At 46.4% G+C, this 13,541-nt stretch overlaps 1 protein-coding gene across 1 annotated transcript in view; it reads right to left on the minus strand.

Moving 5' to 3' along the window:
• Positions 1–13,541, minus strand: part of LOC140694800 (uncharacterized) — a 91,412-nt gene that overhangs the window by 50,828 nt on the left and 27,043 nt on the right. The window contains exon 5 of the mRNA XM_072957862.1: positions 9,618–9,836. Coding sequence (XP_072813963.1) covers positions 9,744–9,836 — 93 coding nt within the window. The 3' untranslated portion in view covers positions 9,618–9,743. The remainder of the gene's footprint in view (positions 1–9,617; positions 9,837–13,541) is intronic.

Consider the following 13,541-nt stretch of genomic DNA (forward strand, 5'->3'; position numbering starts at 1 on the left):
CCAAGATGAAGCAGCGGATACACGTAAATATTCACGATTGTCAAGTCTGCCCACGGGTCTGGGCCCTTCACTGCCTGAAAGGGGGTGAAATCCCCACCCGTGTCTGGGAGGGAAGCGCGGCTCTTCCCGGGCTCACCCAGGCTTCATAGGCTATTTACCCCCACAGACTAGCCTCAACGGTTAAAAGCTCTCAAGATTTTTACACCAGGCAAAACTGAAAGACATTTCTGCAGATGGAGCAATTTCTCAGGCTTAAATTTATTTGCCTACACTCAGCCAGAGGGAGAAAAGAAACAGGACTCTACAAAGTCTCTGACCCTCACCACTCACAGGAGTAGAATGACCACAGCAGAAGATGGCCCTTCACATTGCAGGATGTGAACAAAATAAAGATGCCCCAACAACAGGCACTCCCAGACACAGCGCTCAGCAGTCTTCTGCACAATCACGGTTGTGCAGCCCTCAACACCTTCTATTTCCAGAACACTTCATCAGCCCAAAAGAATCCCCCTATCACTAGCATTCACCCCGTAATCCCCCTCCACCCAGCCCCTTCCAACCATCACCTGCTCTCTGCCTCTGCATGTGCCTTTTCTGGGCTTTTCAGATCACTGAAATCAACAATATGTGGCCGTTTGTGTCTGCTTCCTTTCAATTAACATGCTGTTAGCAAGGCTTGTATATTTTGAAGTGGCATCAGCATCTCTTTATTTATTTATTTTTTTTGGAAACGTTAAAGATTATTAGAAGGTGGTAAGTACTATCAGAAAGAGTAGAATGGAGCATAAGTGATTGGGTTTCAAAGGGAAAAGTGTGGGTTGAACAGTCAGGGTGGACTTCCCAAAACAGGTGGCATTTTTCATTTTCCTCTTTTTTTTTTCTTTTTTATTCACTCTTACGTGTGAATGATGTTCCACTGCATGGAGATACTACATTCTGTTCATCCATTCAGCAGCTATGTATGGACGAGGTCCAGAAGAATGAGTGTAAGGGATGACTAGCATGGATGGCATTTAAGCAAAGGGCAAAATGTGCTTTCAAAAAAAAGCCAACAAACAGAGGCACAAGGAAATTCAGTGCGTTTCTGAGCAAAGTGCTTGCTTGCTTCGGCAGGACTACCGTGCAGGGCTGGGGTGGATATTGGCAGGAATCACGGTGAGGGAGTCACCTGAGAAGACACCCCACTGCAAGCAGCTCAGCCAATCCTCCTCCCTCATCCTGTATTGTTAGAGCAATGTTTCGAGGTTACTCTTATTTCAATTAATAGCATTTAACTGCACGTCTGATCATCACCATCAGACCACATTACCTCCAAGTCACAGAAAATCATTCACTGACCGGAGCAGCACCAGGACATAATGGTGATGGATTAGGGAGTCCTGCAGCATTCCAGCCTGCAGGCACAAACCCCACATGTGCCCTGGTGATGTCCAGAAAATAAAATGCATGGAAATATCTCACTGCTGGAACACGACATCTGCCCTCAAATTGCCCGAAAATCATCCTGGCAAAGCACTACTCAACCTTCTCAGTACAAAAAAAAAAAAAGCTAAGAAGGCAAATTTAGGCTCTTCCATTGAAAACCAGCAACCATCACTGCCACTATCTGAGCTGGAATGCTCCTGACTTTGAAAACCACTGCGCAGTTACTTTTCAAACGTGAAACTTATATATATATACCACGTAGATGATATTGCAGTAGGATTTTTCTTTTCAAAATTTCCAGTTGCAACATTAGCACAAGAAAGTTTATGTTTAGGCTTTAAAAAAATCAATTATCCTCCATTTTCTTAATTTTGAACTTATTATTATTTTATAAATGGAGCTATGGTGCGTATTTAAAACCTTTTGATTTCTGAAAACAAGACCTTTATGACCTCACTATTTCAGAGCAAACTTTAACGATTCTTTGAGAGGTGGGGCCTGGGGTGCTCACTAACAGCTCTTTAAATACTGACAAGGATGTGCTATTAAGTAATGCAAAGGCTCTAACTCCACATTAGCTCAGAAAGCAAAGAAACTACACCAAAGACTTCCTTAAATATTTTATATATTCCTATTCTTTTGAATATTAAAGCTCTTAAAACATATGATTTTTTTTTGAAAAAGACAACAGCTGTAATAATTTTCCTCTCACCAAGAAAGCAATCTTTATCAGGAATAAAAACCCCTATGGAAATTGAAATGACAGGCCGTTTCTAACTAAGTGAACATCCAGATCTGAACACAAACCTAAATCCTATCAGATCTCACTCGAAGGAGCTCTACAAAGGCCTGGGCAACCCTGGAGATTAGCTCTTTTGTTCCAAATGTTGGCTGAGCTAAGATCATCACACTAGGCAGGGAAGGAGAGAAGAGGAATGTCCACCTGGCAGCCTCCATCAGTTTTCTTCCAGCAACAAGGTGCCTCTAGGGCAGCCCCGCTAACAAGTCCCCCATAAGGAAAGCCGACATCCACACTGCCCCTGCCGTCCCCAAGTAGCCCCGAAGCCCATATCCCAGCCTGTGAATGGTCTTCAAATGATCCCCCAGTTGGTGGCACCCTCCACCTCTTTCCCGCTACACACACACACAAAGCCACGACAGCCTTCCCAAAGCACAAATTTGATTACATCAACCCCACTTCAAACAGTTCAGAGGCTCCCTGGTAGAGTTCTAGCCCCACCCCAGACCCTGCTCGCCCAGGCTCATCTCAGTACATAGGTCCCCAGTGACCTCAGGAGCCCCCTGACCTGCTCCTACTTCCCACTTGCCTCCAGGTTCATTTTGACTGTTTCCCAAGGAAGCCTTCCCTCCCTCCAACCTCCACAATTTGTTCCTCTCTTCCTAGAACATTCTAGGCTAAGTCAACTTCTGACAATGCGAAGCTCTCAAGAAACAAATACATTTTGCTTACTTATGTGGCTACACTCTCTCTCCCCTAGACTCACTGAAGTGCACGTGTTATGAATAAATGAATGACGGGTTGGATCTCAAAGGGACAGACATACCTGCTCTCGCCCGTCCCGACCCTTTTGTCTGTAGTATATCAGAAGCAAAACCAGAAGTACCTTTCCTGAGAGTCACTTCTGTTGACACCCTTCACTGCCTACTGTGTCAGTTCTAGTAAAACTCAACTTCTTCCAAAGCCCTACACCCCGGACTCTCTCCAGTGTCCTCCCCAGCAGGGGCTCCCTCCACCCTGGACCGCACAGGGCACTCTCCCCGGGTCCCCACGCCAAAAGCCTCCAGGCCTCTGCCCGGGCTGCACCTGCGACCTGAGCCACATTCTTGACTCCTTCTCTTGGCTGACTCTTACTCTGTCCTCACAACTGAATGTACAGCCCATTTCTTCCAGGAAGTCCTCTCTGATAATGTCCTTTAGGTCTTGACTGGGCTCTATCCATAGCAGCAGTACATGGTGACCAACTGGGTGTTTGCCCGCTCCTTTGAGACCACGAACACTTGGGAACCACGTGGGAAGGAGTGAGAGATTACAAGACAGGTGGGGGTAGCAAAAAGCAGAAATCACAGCCCAAGTCCCAAATTCAAGGATACTTTCTCAGAAAAAAGTATAAACTATTTCACACGTGTGCAATTTGGCTACTATTTTTGTGGCTTGTGGACAGCAAGAACTTGGTGTTCTAGCCCAAAACCCAGGTTACATGCAAAGAAATGTATATATTCTTATCCAAAGGAAACCAGAGCTGCTCAACAACAGTTTTCAGTTAGAACTGAAAGGAAATTTGATAAAGGCAATCTCTCTCTCTCTCTTCTTTCTTTTCTGGAATCATATAATTTTAGAAGTATTTGGGTGACTAACAGACGGCTACAGCCCGTGATTCTGCACTGAAGTGTTTGGGGCTGAGGAAGCCCAGATTACATTCACTCTGTAAATGCAATCACACCAACACACTGATAGGTGCCGTGAGTGGTGGAACTGATGTTCCAAAGCAGGCAACCTTATTCTGTAAGAGAACTCTAAATAGAAAGTAAGAAATGCAATGTCCTGTACTCAATTTCATTTGCTATATGGGCCATTAACTGATAGTATATTTTGACTAATGAAACCCAAAAATAAATTGTCAACGTCGATTTTCTTCATCTGACCGTTTTATGCTAACATCGGATATTAAACTCTCACTCCATATGGAAAGCTCAGGCCTATTCTGCAGCACAGATACATCCCGAGGAAGAAAGCCGACCAAGGGAGAACTGGAGAGTTTCCCTTCAGAAGCTGCAAAGTCTGGTTTTGCACCTGTACACCATTTGCAACCACGTCATCATCAAAGGAGTTAGATGTTACCTCTCTGGGGCGAAAATCACTGCGTGCTTCAGAACCATCAAAGAATGCTGAGCTTTGTGAAACAGTCCAGAGGCGCTTAAATCATACTTTTTCTGAAAGGCTCCAAAACTGACCCACTTCACCATTCCAGGTATAACAGGGAAGTACTGGAAACAGTAGAGAGAACATGCCCTTGAATTCTGACAAGGCCCTGCTTGAATCCTGCTACAGCATTTACTAGTCACTAAATTGACCAATTCTTTAACCCCTCTGAGAAGGCTTCCCAATCCCCAAAAGGGGGCTGTCAGCGCCCACCTGGGAGGCATGGATGTGAATGCAACACGCAAGTAGGGCGGCCGACTGGTACCTGACACGGGGCCTGGCTAGTTTCCCTCGGCTGCCCTTTTCCCCCTTTAAACTTGCACTGTTCCCCCGGTAACGATCAAGCCCCCGGAACAGACTGCCCGTATCTTCTGTGTATCCCTGGATACATGCCTTACCCTTAGGAGGCCAGAAAAACAACTGCCTCCTCCCAAGTCACTAACAATGTTCTTAAGAGTCTGGGTATTTTTAACTCTATTTTTCAGGGAGACTATTCCAGAATTTTGCAAGCACCATTCTCCAGGTTGGCTCCCCTCCCAGTGCCCATCCCTTCTCACCTCAGATCCTCTGTCTGACTGCCTTCTGTTCATGGGAAAGCGAGTCCGGTAAGGTGGGGCTCCCTTGACCTCCCTCCCTCCCTCACAGGTGATTGTGACTAACTTCTCCCCATTCCTCACTGCAAATCTAGCATCTGAGGAGTCTACCCTCCCGTACCCTGCAGACTCTGCACCTTCCCAAGATGCACACGTGGCCACGACCCTCCCTTCAGATTTCTTCCTGGCTGGCCCTGCCCAGCCCCTGGCCCCTTAAGGATAACTGGCATTGCTTTGAAAATGGCAAACGCCACTGACTGACACACCAAAGCTGTATGGTCTGGGCTTTCCTCCAACCAAGACACAGCCCTGCCCCCCCTCAGCCACAGTCTGCAGCTCTCGAGATGATCTAATTCACATGCAAGGCTGTGAACACCAGCTAAGAATGACGACTCCCAACGTGTATCTCTAGTCCGGCTCCTTCACCTGAGCCCCAGGCTCATCGACCCGAGTGCCTCTTTGAAGTCCTAATTTGGATGACAAATGGCATCTTAAAAATGCCTCATGTCCACCATTTACTCTAGAATTCCATTCCTGGCAGGTATCTCCCAGACTCCCCATTTTAGTAACAGCCCCAGCACCCACCGAGGTGTCTGAGGTCACATTCAATTTCCACTGTTCCCTCCCCCAGGCCCTGCCCTGGAATCAGTCCTGTTATTTCCATCAATAAGCCCATCTCAACTGTAGTTCTGTAGGGACCATGGCCGGAAACACACAAGCTCACAGCATGGTGCACTAACAGTCCTCCGTAGGGTGCTCCCTGGAGGGGGAGGCATCTCCTGCCGCTGTTCACCTCAGAAGGCACTGGATTCTCACACAGGATGTCCAGGAGAAGGGACTCAAGGTTCTCCCATGGTCTGAGCTTTGAAGGGCCCGAGGTCTGGGGGAGCTCCTAATTAGCAGACACACTTGCCAATGAGCAGATGAGGATGGGGTAACCCACGCAAGGCTGTTATCACTTCAACTCATGGGCTCTCAGGAGCCACGGGAAAGGCCTGTGTCCAGTGTACAGCCCAGCCATCACAGATCCCAGCCTGCACTTGCCAACCCGGACAGCCTAGACTCCATCTACTTGCGACACTTACTTCTGTTCTGTTCCCCACCCAGAATGTGATGGACTCATTCAGGTATTCTGGCCTGTCTCAAGCGAGACAGATTCAGTGAAAAATGAAGTGTCCACATTTGGACCAGAGCATGAAAGGAGAAACAAGGCCTCATGTTCAGCATGATGGTGGTGGCCAAACCCTTCCACCGGGTGAGATGAACCATGGTGAGGGTGAGAATCCAGGGTCCTAGGTCGGCCAAATCATCTTCCTTCACGGTTGTCTGGGGTGTTGGAGACTGACTACCACAAACTAACGACACGGCTGTCAGTGGTGGATGTCAGCTGCAACAGAAACGGATTCAACTCTTTACTGCCAACATGGGTTAAAAGTAAAGGCCGGGGCAGGGAGGTCTGCACGGCTGCTGAGGCAAACCACAGACCCAGCTCTGAATGCCCACTGGCTGAAGCAGAGAGGAAGCTATGGCCCTTTTAGCTGTCCCTGTGTCCAACAGATCCAGGTGAGCCAGCTACTTAGGAGAAGGTCATGTTGTCCTGATACCCAGAAAAACCAGCCTCGTAAAGGGAACAAATAGTGTCATGGATTTTAGACCCAATTCTGCCCCTTTATGAAGGCAAAGTAAAGTAAATGGCACGGGGAAGTTGAATGCAAAAAAAAAAAAAATTAAAGAACCAAACGGTGACCGCTTCCTCCAACAGCATCCCCTGCAGCTGTCACCTCCGTGGCGGCCACTTCCTCACCAGTGACCGCCGGCCAGGAAGCGCCGTCATGCACGTCACACAGCGACAGCCAGGAACCGCGTGCCGAGCACGTTTGTGTAAAAGCAGGAATCGAGCAAAATGCTGTAGAGTTTGACCTTACAAGTTTAAATACTCCATGAAAAGAATCCCTGAGCACCCGACAAAATCAATTCGCATCTTACTTCTTCAAAACAATCAAACAAATTTAATAAGGGCGCATTTGTCACCAAATAAAAGGAGGACCAAACATGTTCCTCAAAAGCAAGGATTTCAACAGGTATCAAACACCAGTGGGTGATGAGCTAACAAAGCAAATATTCCAAAAAATTAGAAAATAAAAAATGACTTAGATAATAGATGGATCAAAACAGCTGTTAAGTTGTTGCTTTTTAAAGTGATGGAGACTGTACGGAGGGCAATCTGGCTATTTCCAATGCAGGGTGTGCACAGCCCACATTTTCAGAAGCAACAACATGCTCACTGGGCAGTACAAGTGAAAAAGGAGTAAAGAAAAAGGAAAAGAGGAACAAGAGAAAATTAGAATCACACAAGAACAAAAATGATTTTGACTGCATGTACAAGAATTTATGTGAGTGTGTGAGGCCAGGGACACGGGGATGGTGAGGCCCAACCTCACCTCCTGCTCAAGGGAAAGCAGGGGCCTGAGGGGAGCGGCGCTGCCGGGGGACCACAACGTGTTCAGCTCCCCTAACCAAAATTCGACCTACAAGCGTCTAGGCAGCTTTTGAGCTACAAATTGTTGTCGCATTTCAGTCTGGACCGTTTTACTCACTTCCACCAAGAGTAGCAGGAGAGAATGAGGCTCTGCTCCTGCACCAAAGCATTGTTTAAAAAATTAATGACTGTGGAATAGTAAAAGAAACAATGGAGTAAAAGTGACTGGAGGAGAATGTGCTTGACCCTAGCTCACTGGCCGCGTTATCTCAATGACGTTCAGATGCTGGCTGAGCCCTTATGGTACCACAATAGACAGACCCACAAGGAGGCAGGTTTAATGCGCTGAACCACTGTGGGCTAAGTACACATCCGGCTACTCCGCCAAGTCCCAAGGGCAGACTTCAAAAGGCAAAAACAAGCTGGCATTCTCTGGTGGGTCTGCAGACTCAGAGACAAGCATTTGTTGAGCAAAAATGTCACCAGTGCCTCCTATGACAAAAGAAGTGGCACTGGAGTGGGGGCTGGGGCAGGGCTCCAGGCTTCCACTGCTCACTCACCACTCTGTCCAGGGGGAGAAGTTGGTCCCTGCTTAGGTTTCGCTGATGCACCTACCTTGACTAATGTCTGGGGCCTCAGCAGGAGTTGACAGGTGAGGTGAACAGAGCCAGACTCTGTGTAGCACGGTGCTGGGAGCTATGCCCTCAGCAGTGCCCAGGCTCCTAAACACGTCAACTCATCTCCAAGAAGCAGATGGGGAGTGCGAGCATGTAGATCACAGGGCCCTGTGAGGACAAGTACAGATCATGGCCACGACATGCCTCTCCTCTTCCTTAAGCCATAGAGGTATTTCCGGGGAGGAACAGAAAATTCATCCAGAGCCTGCTAGGTGGGCTCTCGCAGGTGGGACTAGTGTCCCCTGTGCTTCTCACTCACAGTGCTGGTCTAGACATTCTTTTTATTAATTCTCTAGCATCTTCTCCTCCAACTTACCAACAACCAGAAAGTAGGATCTGATCTTAGGTAAGTTCAAGAATCACAGAGCACCACCTCCAAAGCGGGCCCGGTAGCACATGCCAGGTCTTCTGACCGCCACCTATGGGACCACCATGAGCCCTCTCCAGACTCAAGGACCGAGGCCGTAGGCCGGGGGGACACAGCTTCCCTCACTCACCCCAGCAAAGGGGGATCACGTCTCGGCAAAGGCATCTCACCCTCTTCAGCCCGAGGGACAACACGATAGATATATGGGGAAACAGAGCAGAAGGTGGGGGGTAGGCAGCCCAGAAGAGCTCATCTGTACTTCCGAGGCAAAGTGGGGCCATTGACTTAATCACAGGGACAAAGTGGGAATGAACATTTCCCTGCTCTGTCCCATACACCGTGATACGCCTTTCCCTGCATAAGGAGTTCATTAGGAAGTCCCTGGCGGTGTTTCTGATGTCCTAACTTGGCATGGTGGCTGTCGGGCAGGAAGAGACGGCCTGAGCTGAAAAGGTGCTGGGCCTGGGAGGCAGGAGACAGCGGCTCTAGCCGCAGCTCAACCAGCGCCTCGTTCTGCCTCTCGGGGCTCAGCATCTCATCTATAAGCAAAGGGATGAGACTGTCCCAGGACAGGCTGCCCAACAGAAATGAAATGAGAGCCATGTAAATAACGTTTCCCAGTTGCCACGTTTAAAATTTGAAACAAAGAAACAAACCAACAAACAAAAAACAAATACTAGAATGTGATTTTAAGAACAGATCTTACTTAATCTACTGTATGTAAAATACTATTATTTTGACATGTAATCAATATAGGAAGTAAAGAGATAGTTTATGTACTTTTACTAGACAAGCCTCAGCGTCTGATGTGCATTTGACCTACAGCACATCTCAGCTGAGTCCAGCCTCCTCCCCAGTGCTCCTAGCATCAGTGGCTTTGGCTACTTTATTGGACAGCAACTCCAGGGGTCCCACCATGTTCCTGGCTGTAAAGCGGGAGTAAGTGTCCACACTAACCCTAAAAGGATCTCTCTGAAATAAAGGCGGATTCACTTTGAAATGTCTGGAAACCGGCGGGCTGCACCTCCCTCCCCCCTTGGCTACAAGATTGACTTCTTCCTTGCTGATCCCTTTCTGGATGTAGGGAAGCAATCCAGCACACAGCCAAGGTGGACTGGCTTCCAGGTAAACTTACCTGCTGTCTGTGTCCAGTCCCATGAAGTCCTCCTTCTCAAACGGGATGCAGAGGAGGGGGATCTTGTCCCCAGAATTCTTGGGGCCACCATCCAGCCACTTGGACTTGAGCAAGATGAAGAGTGACTCAGTGAAGTCCTCGATCCTCTTCTCCACCACCCTGCAGTACTCTTAGATTGAAGGCAACGTCGGTGTGCGTCTGCTCGGCTACCTCCCCATGCTGCACAAAGACAAAAAGCTGAGAGTCATTAAGCGATGTGCCATACAGCTCCTCTGCATGTGGAGCTTCTCGAAGGCCTTGGCAGAGAGACATTCGGTAATGGTGACAAGGCCCACGACCTTGGGGTGTTTCTGGAAGACGCTCCACCGATTCTCGGGCACATAGCAGTGCCTGTAGTGGATACAGAGTGTCCACTGGGAGCCACAAGGGCTGATATGGCTAACTGAGGTGAGTAGCTGATAGATGCAAAAGAAATTCTCCTCTGAGATGATCTCTATGGATTGGACCACAACGGGACGAGTCTGGTGGTCCTCAGCACACTGCACGTAGTCAGGGATGCTCATGTTGCAGGCCCTGCCGAGAGGGGAGAGGAGATCGAGGTACATACTCTGCTGTGTGCTATGGGCCCATCTGGGTTGTGGTGACCTGGTGTGTACCAGCCAGAAGACAAGGGAAGCCAAAGCAAATCCAAGGGTACAGTTTGTCCTCAGAGTCTGCATATGGCTACTGTAGCTCGATCACATTACCCAGCTTTTGGTCTAGGCTTCCTGCCTCTGCAGAGAAAGGTCATTTCTTATTTTCTATTTCCAAGCACCTAGCAAGGCCCTGATGCAAAGTCACTGCTCAAAAATGCTGAATAAAGAAATGAACAAAGGAAATGCTTCCCCAACCCCCTTCAGCAGAATATAAAGAAAAGGACCACAGTAGGATCAAAAGATCTGGATTCCTATTCAATTTATTTGAACTCCTAAGCTTCATAATAATGGATAAGAAAACTTGCCTTGAGGTAGAGGGTACTGTTCATTGGTGGAGCACATGCTTAGCATGTACGAGGTCCTGGGTTCAAACCCCAGTACCTCATTTTAAAAATGAAACAAGTAAATACACCTAATTACCCAGCTGAAAAAGTATTTTTTAATTCAAAAGTCAAAAAACACCTTGCAATTGACACAACATTGTAAACTTGACTATACTTCAATTAAAAAAAAAGCCTTGCCTTACAAGAATATATCTGGATTACGGATGTTTGAAAATGTAAAATGCATAGGGTACCACCTGCATAAAAGGAGGTGACTGTACACATGTTCTATCCCTCCTTTATGAGCTATTCTTCCTTTGGGGGAGTTATAACCTCTCAGAGCTAATTTTCTCAGATTAAAAAATATAAACATTACCTGATTCTCAGTACTGCTGAAGAATCAGATAACTCTATGAAAGCATCTGACCCACAGAGTTTACTCAATAAATGTTTGTTGAATGAATGAATAAACAAGCAAAGTGAATGCTGCTCCCTGCCACAAACCATCATAATGGTACTGCCTGGAAATCCCAAGCCCACGTTCACCCGACTCTGCATTAACAATGTGTGTGACCTGGACAGGCCTGTGTGCTTCTCGAAGCCCCAGTTTAATCGTGAATAGAAATAAGGGCAATAACACAAACCTCAAATTGTTAGTGAGTCCGTAATGAATTGTACCCCAACACTGCAAGATGGAACCATTAAAAAAACTGGGCAAAGGGCCCATAGGCCCTCTCCATATAATCTCTTACTACCACATGGGAATCTACATTACATCTCAAAATTAAAAGTCTAATATTTTAAAGAGGTTATCGAGGTTAGGTGAGCTCACTGTCTCAAATAAGGAACACACAGTACAAATAGGACAATGCCCAGCCCATGAGATACACTCAGTTAACATTCCCACTGAGCCCACTAGTCCCTCCAACTTCAGAGCAAGAGGATGGGTCCTCGTGGCAACAGGCCACAGCACCTGAAGCTAACAAAGCTAATGGTGTCCACTTAAAAGAGCCCCTGTCACCACCCTTGTTCTAATTTTCTATTTGTAATTTTTTTCTTTTCATTAAATTGGAACTCCAAATTGCATAGAATTCTTACCAGATATCATGATGGCAGCCCTTCAAAACCTGACCACAGAGATCATGATGGCAGCCCTTCTTGGTGAAACAATAAAATGAAAAGCCATTTCCACAAGACCTCTGTGTAAATCTACTAGGGAACTTCATCCTGGACTGAGGAAGAGGACTGGGGAGTAGGGGGTAAACTGGGACACGGACAAATATGGGCCACCTGTCCCACAATGGACTTTAGACTCACCCTCACCCTCCAGGAACGTCTAAATACACACAGACAGAGTGCTATGGACAAGAATTTTTTTAAACAAATCACTGAATCCCTAGCAGATCTTGTTTCTACCGAGACACAAATGTCTTATTTGTATAATGTTTCACAGAAGCCTTAAAATATTATCACCCCAACTTGACACATCAAGAAACTGAGGTAGAGAAGTTTATCACATTCTACAAGATTAGAGAGAGGCCACGTCAGACACCGTATTTAAATCCAAGTCCCTGCTCCGTTGCTCACACTAGAAAGTGTCACATACTGCCTCTTTCCTGCCCTCTCCCTGCAATAAATCTCTGAAGAGTCTTTTCTGTGTCATCTGCAATCAAAATCACATCAATATTTCACAAAGAGCTATGTCACTCCTTGGAGGACATACCAAAATCTAAAGGGTTGGGTTGAGAGGAGATATTTGCATTTTCTGTTTCTCAAAGGAAACATGGCTTTAAAAGAAACTGAAAAGTATTTATCTAGTCTAAGCGCTCATTGTGCACAGAAAGAAACGGAGGCTCAGAGGAGAAGAGGAAAGGGCGTTATTAACAAATATTGCCTCAGTGCAGCACCAAGCCAGCCCTGGGCACTTCTGGGGGAGGATCTGGAAGGCCCAGGAGAATGAGTGTTAGAAAATAGAAAGAGAAGAAGAATATAAGGCCCCGTCTCTACACCACCATACCATGAATTTCCACCAAATTACCCAGTATGGGTGCAGCCAATATTAAGGTTTTCTAAACAGGTTATTGAAACCTGGAATTCTCAACCATAGTGGAAATTCCAGCATTTACTGTGCTTTTTTCCCAGTTCAAGCATCAATTCAGTGGGCACTCTGTACCAGGGACTACACGAGGCCTGGGGTTCTCCCAAATAAAGATCTCTATTACCACGTGTGCAAACCACATAAAGGCCACCAGAAGAAAAGCGCCCACAGATAAGATGGAATTACTGAAACTGAAAGCAGCAAAAGAGCATATATTACTAGGAAAAACGGTGCTCCTAGTAATGGACTCATGGACATAGAAAGCAAACTGTATTTAGCAGGCAGGAAAGGAGGGATTAACAGATACAAATTAGTAAATATAAAATAAATGACAAGGACCTGCTATATAACACAGGGAACTATATTCAATTTCTTGTAATGAGTTATACTAAAAACAATCTAAAACATATGTATATACATACGCATATGTTTATAACTGAATCTCTGCTGTACACCTGAAACTAACATTGTAAATTGACTACACTTAAATAAAAAATAATTTAAAAAATAAGTAAAAATAAAAGCAACGCCATTAAGAAAAAATAAAAGAACACTCTAATCTCCTTAGCTGTAGGTGGTGGAGAATTCTGGTTGCAAACACCAAGTCCACTGGATCACTCCAGCAATGGCTGTCACTCTTTCTGACCATCAGAGAGTCACTTGTTTCACTGAGGTTTCTTTTCTCTTCTGTGAAAGGCTACAGCTGCAACTAACGATGTATAGAATCTCATCATTCACAAGCCCAACAAGTAGTGAGGACTTCCCATGGGCCAGGCTCTGGACAGAGGAAAATATAGGGTCCGAAACA

Source organism: Vicugna pacos, unplaced genomic scaffold (genome assembly GCF_048564905.1).
Source record: "Vicugna pacos unplaced genomic scaffold, VicPac4 scaffold_104, whole genome shotgun sequence".
Lineage (NCBI taxonomy): Eukaryota > Metazoa > Chordata > Mammalia > Artiodactyla > Camelidae > Vicugna > Vicugna pacos.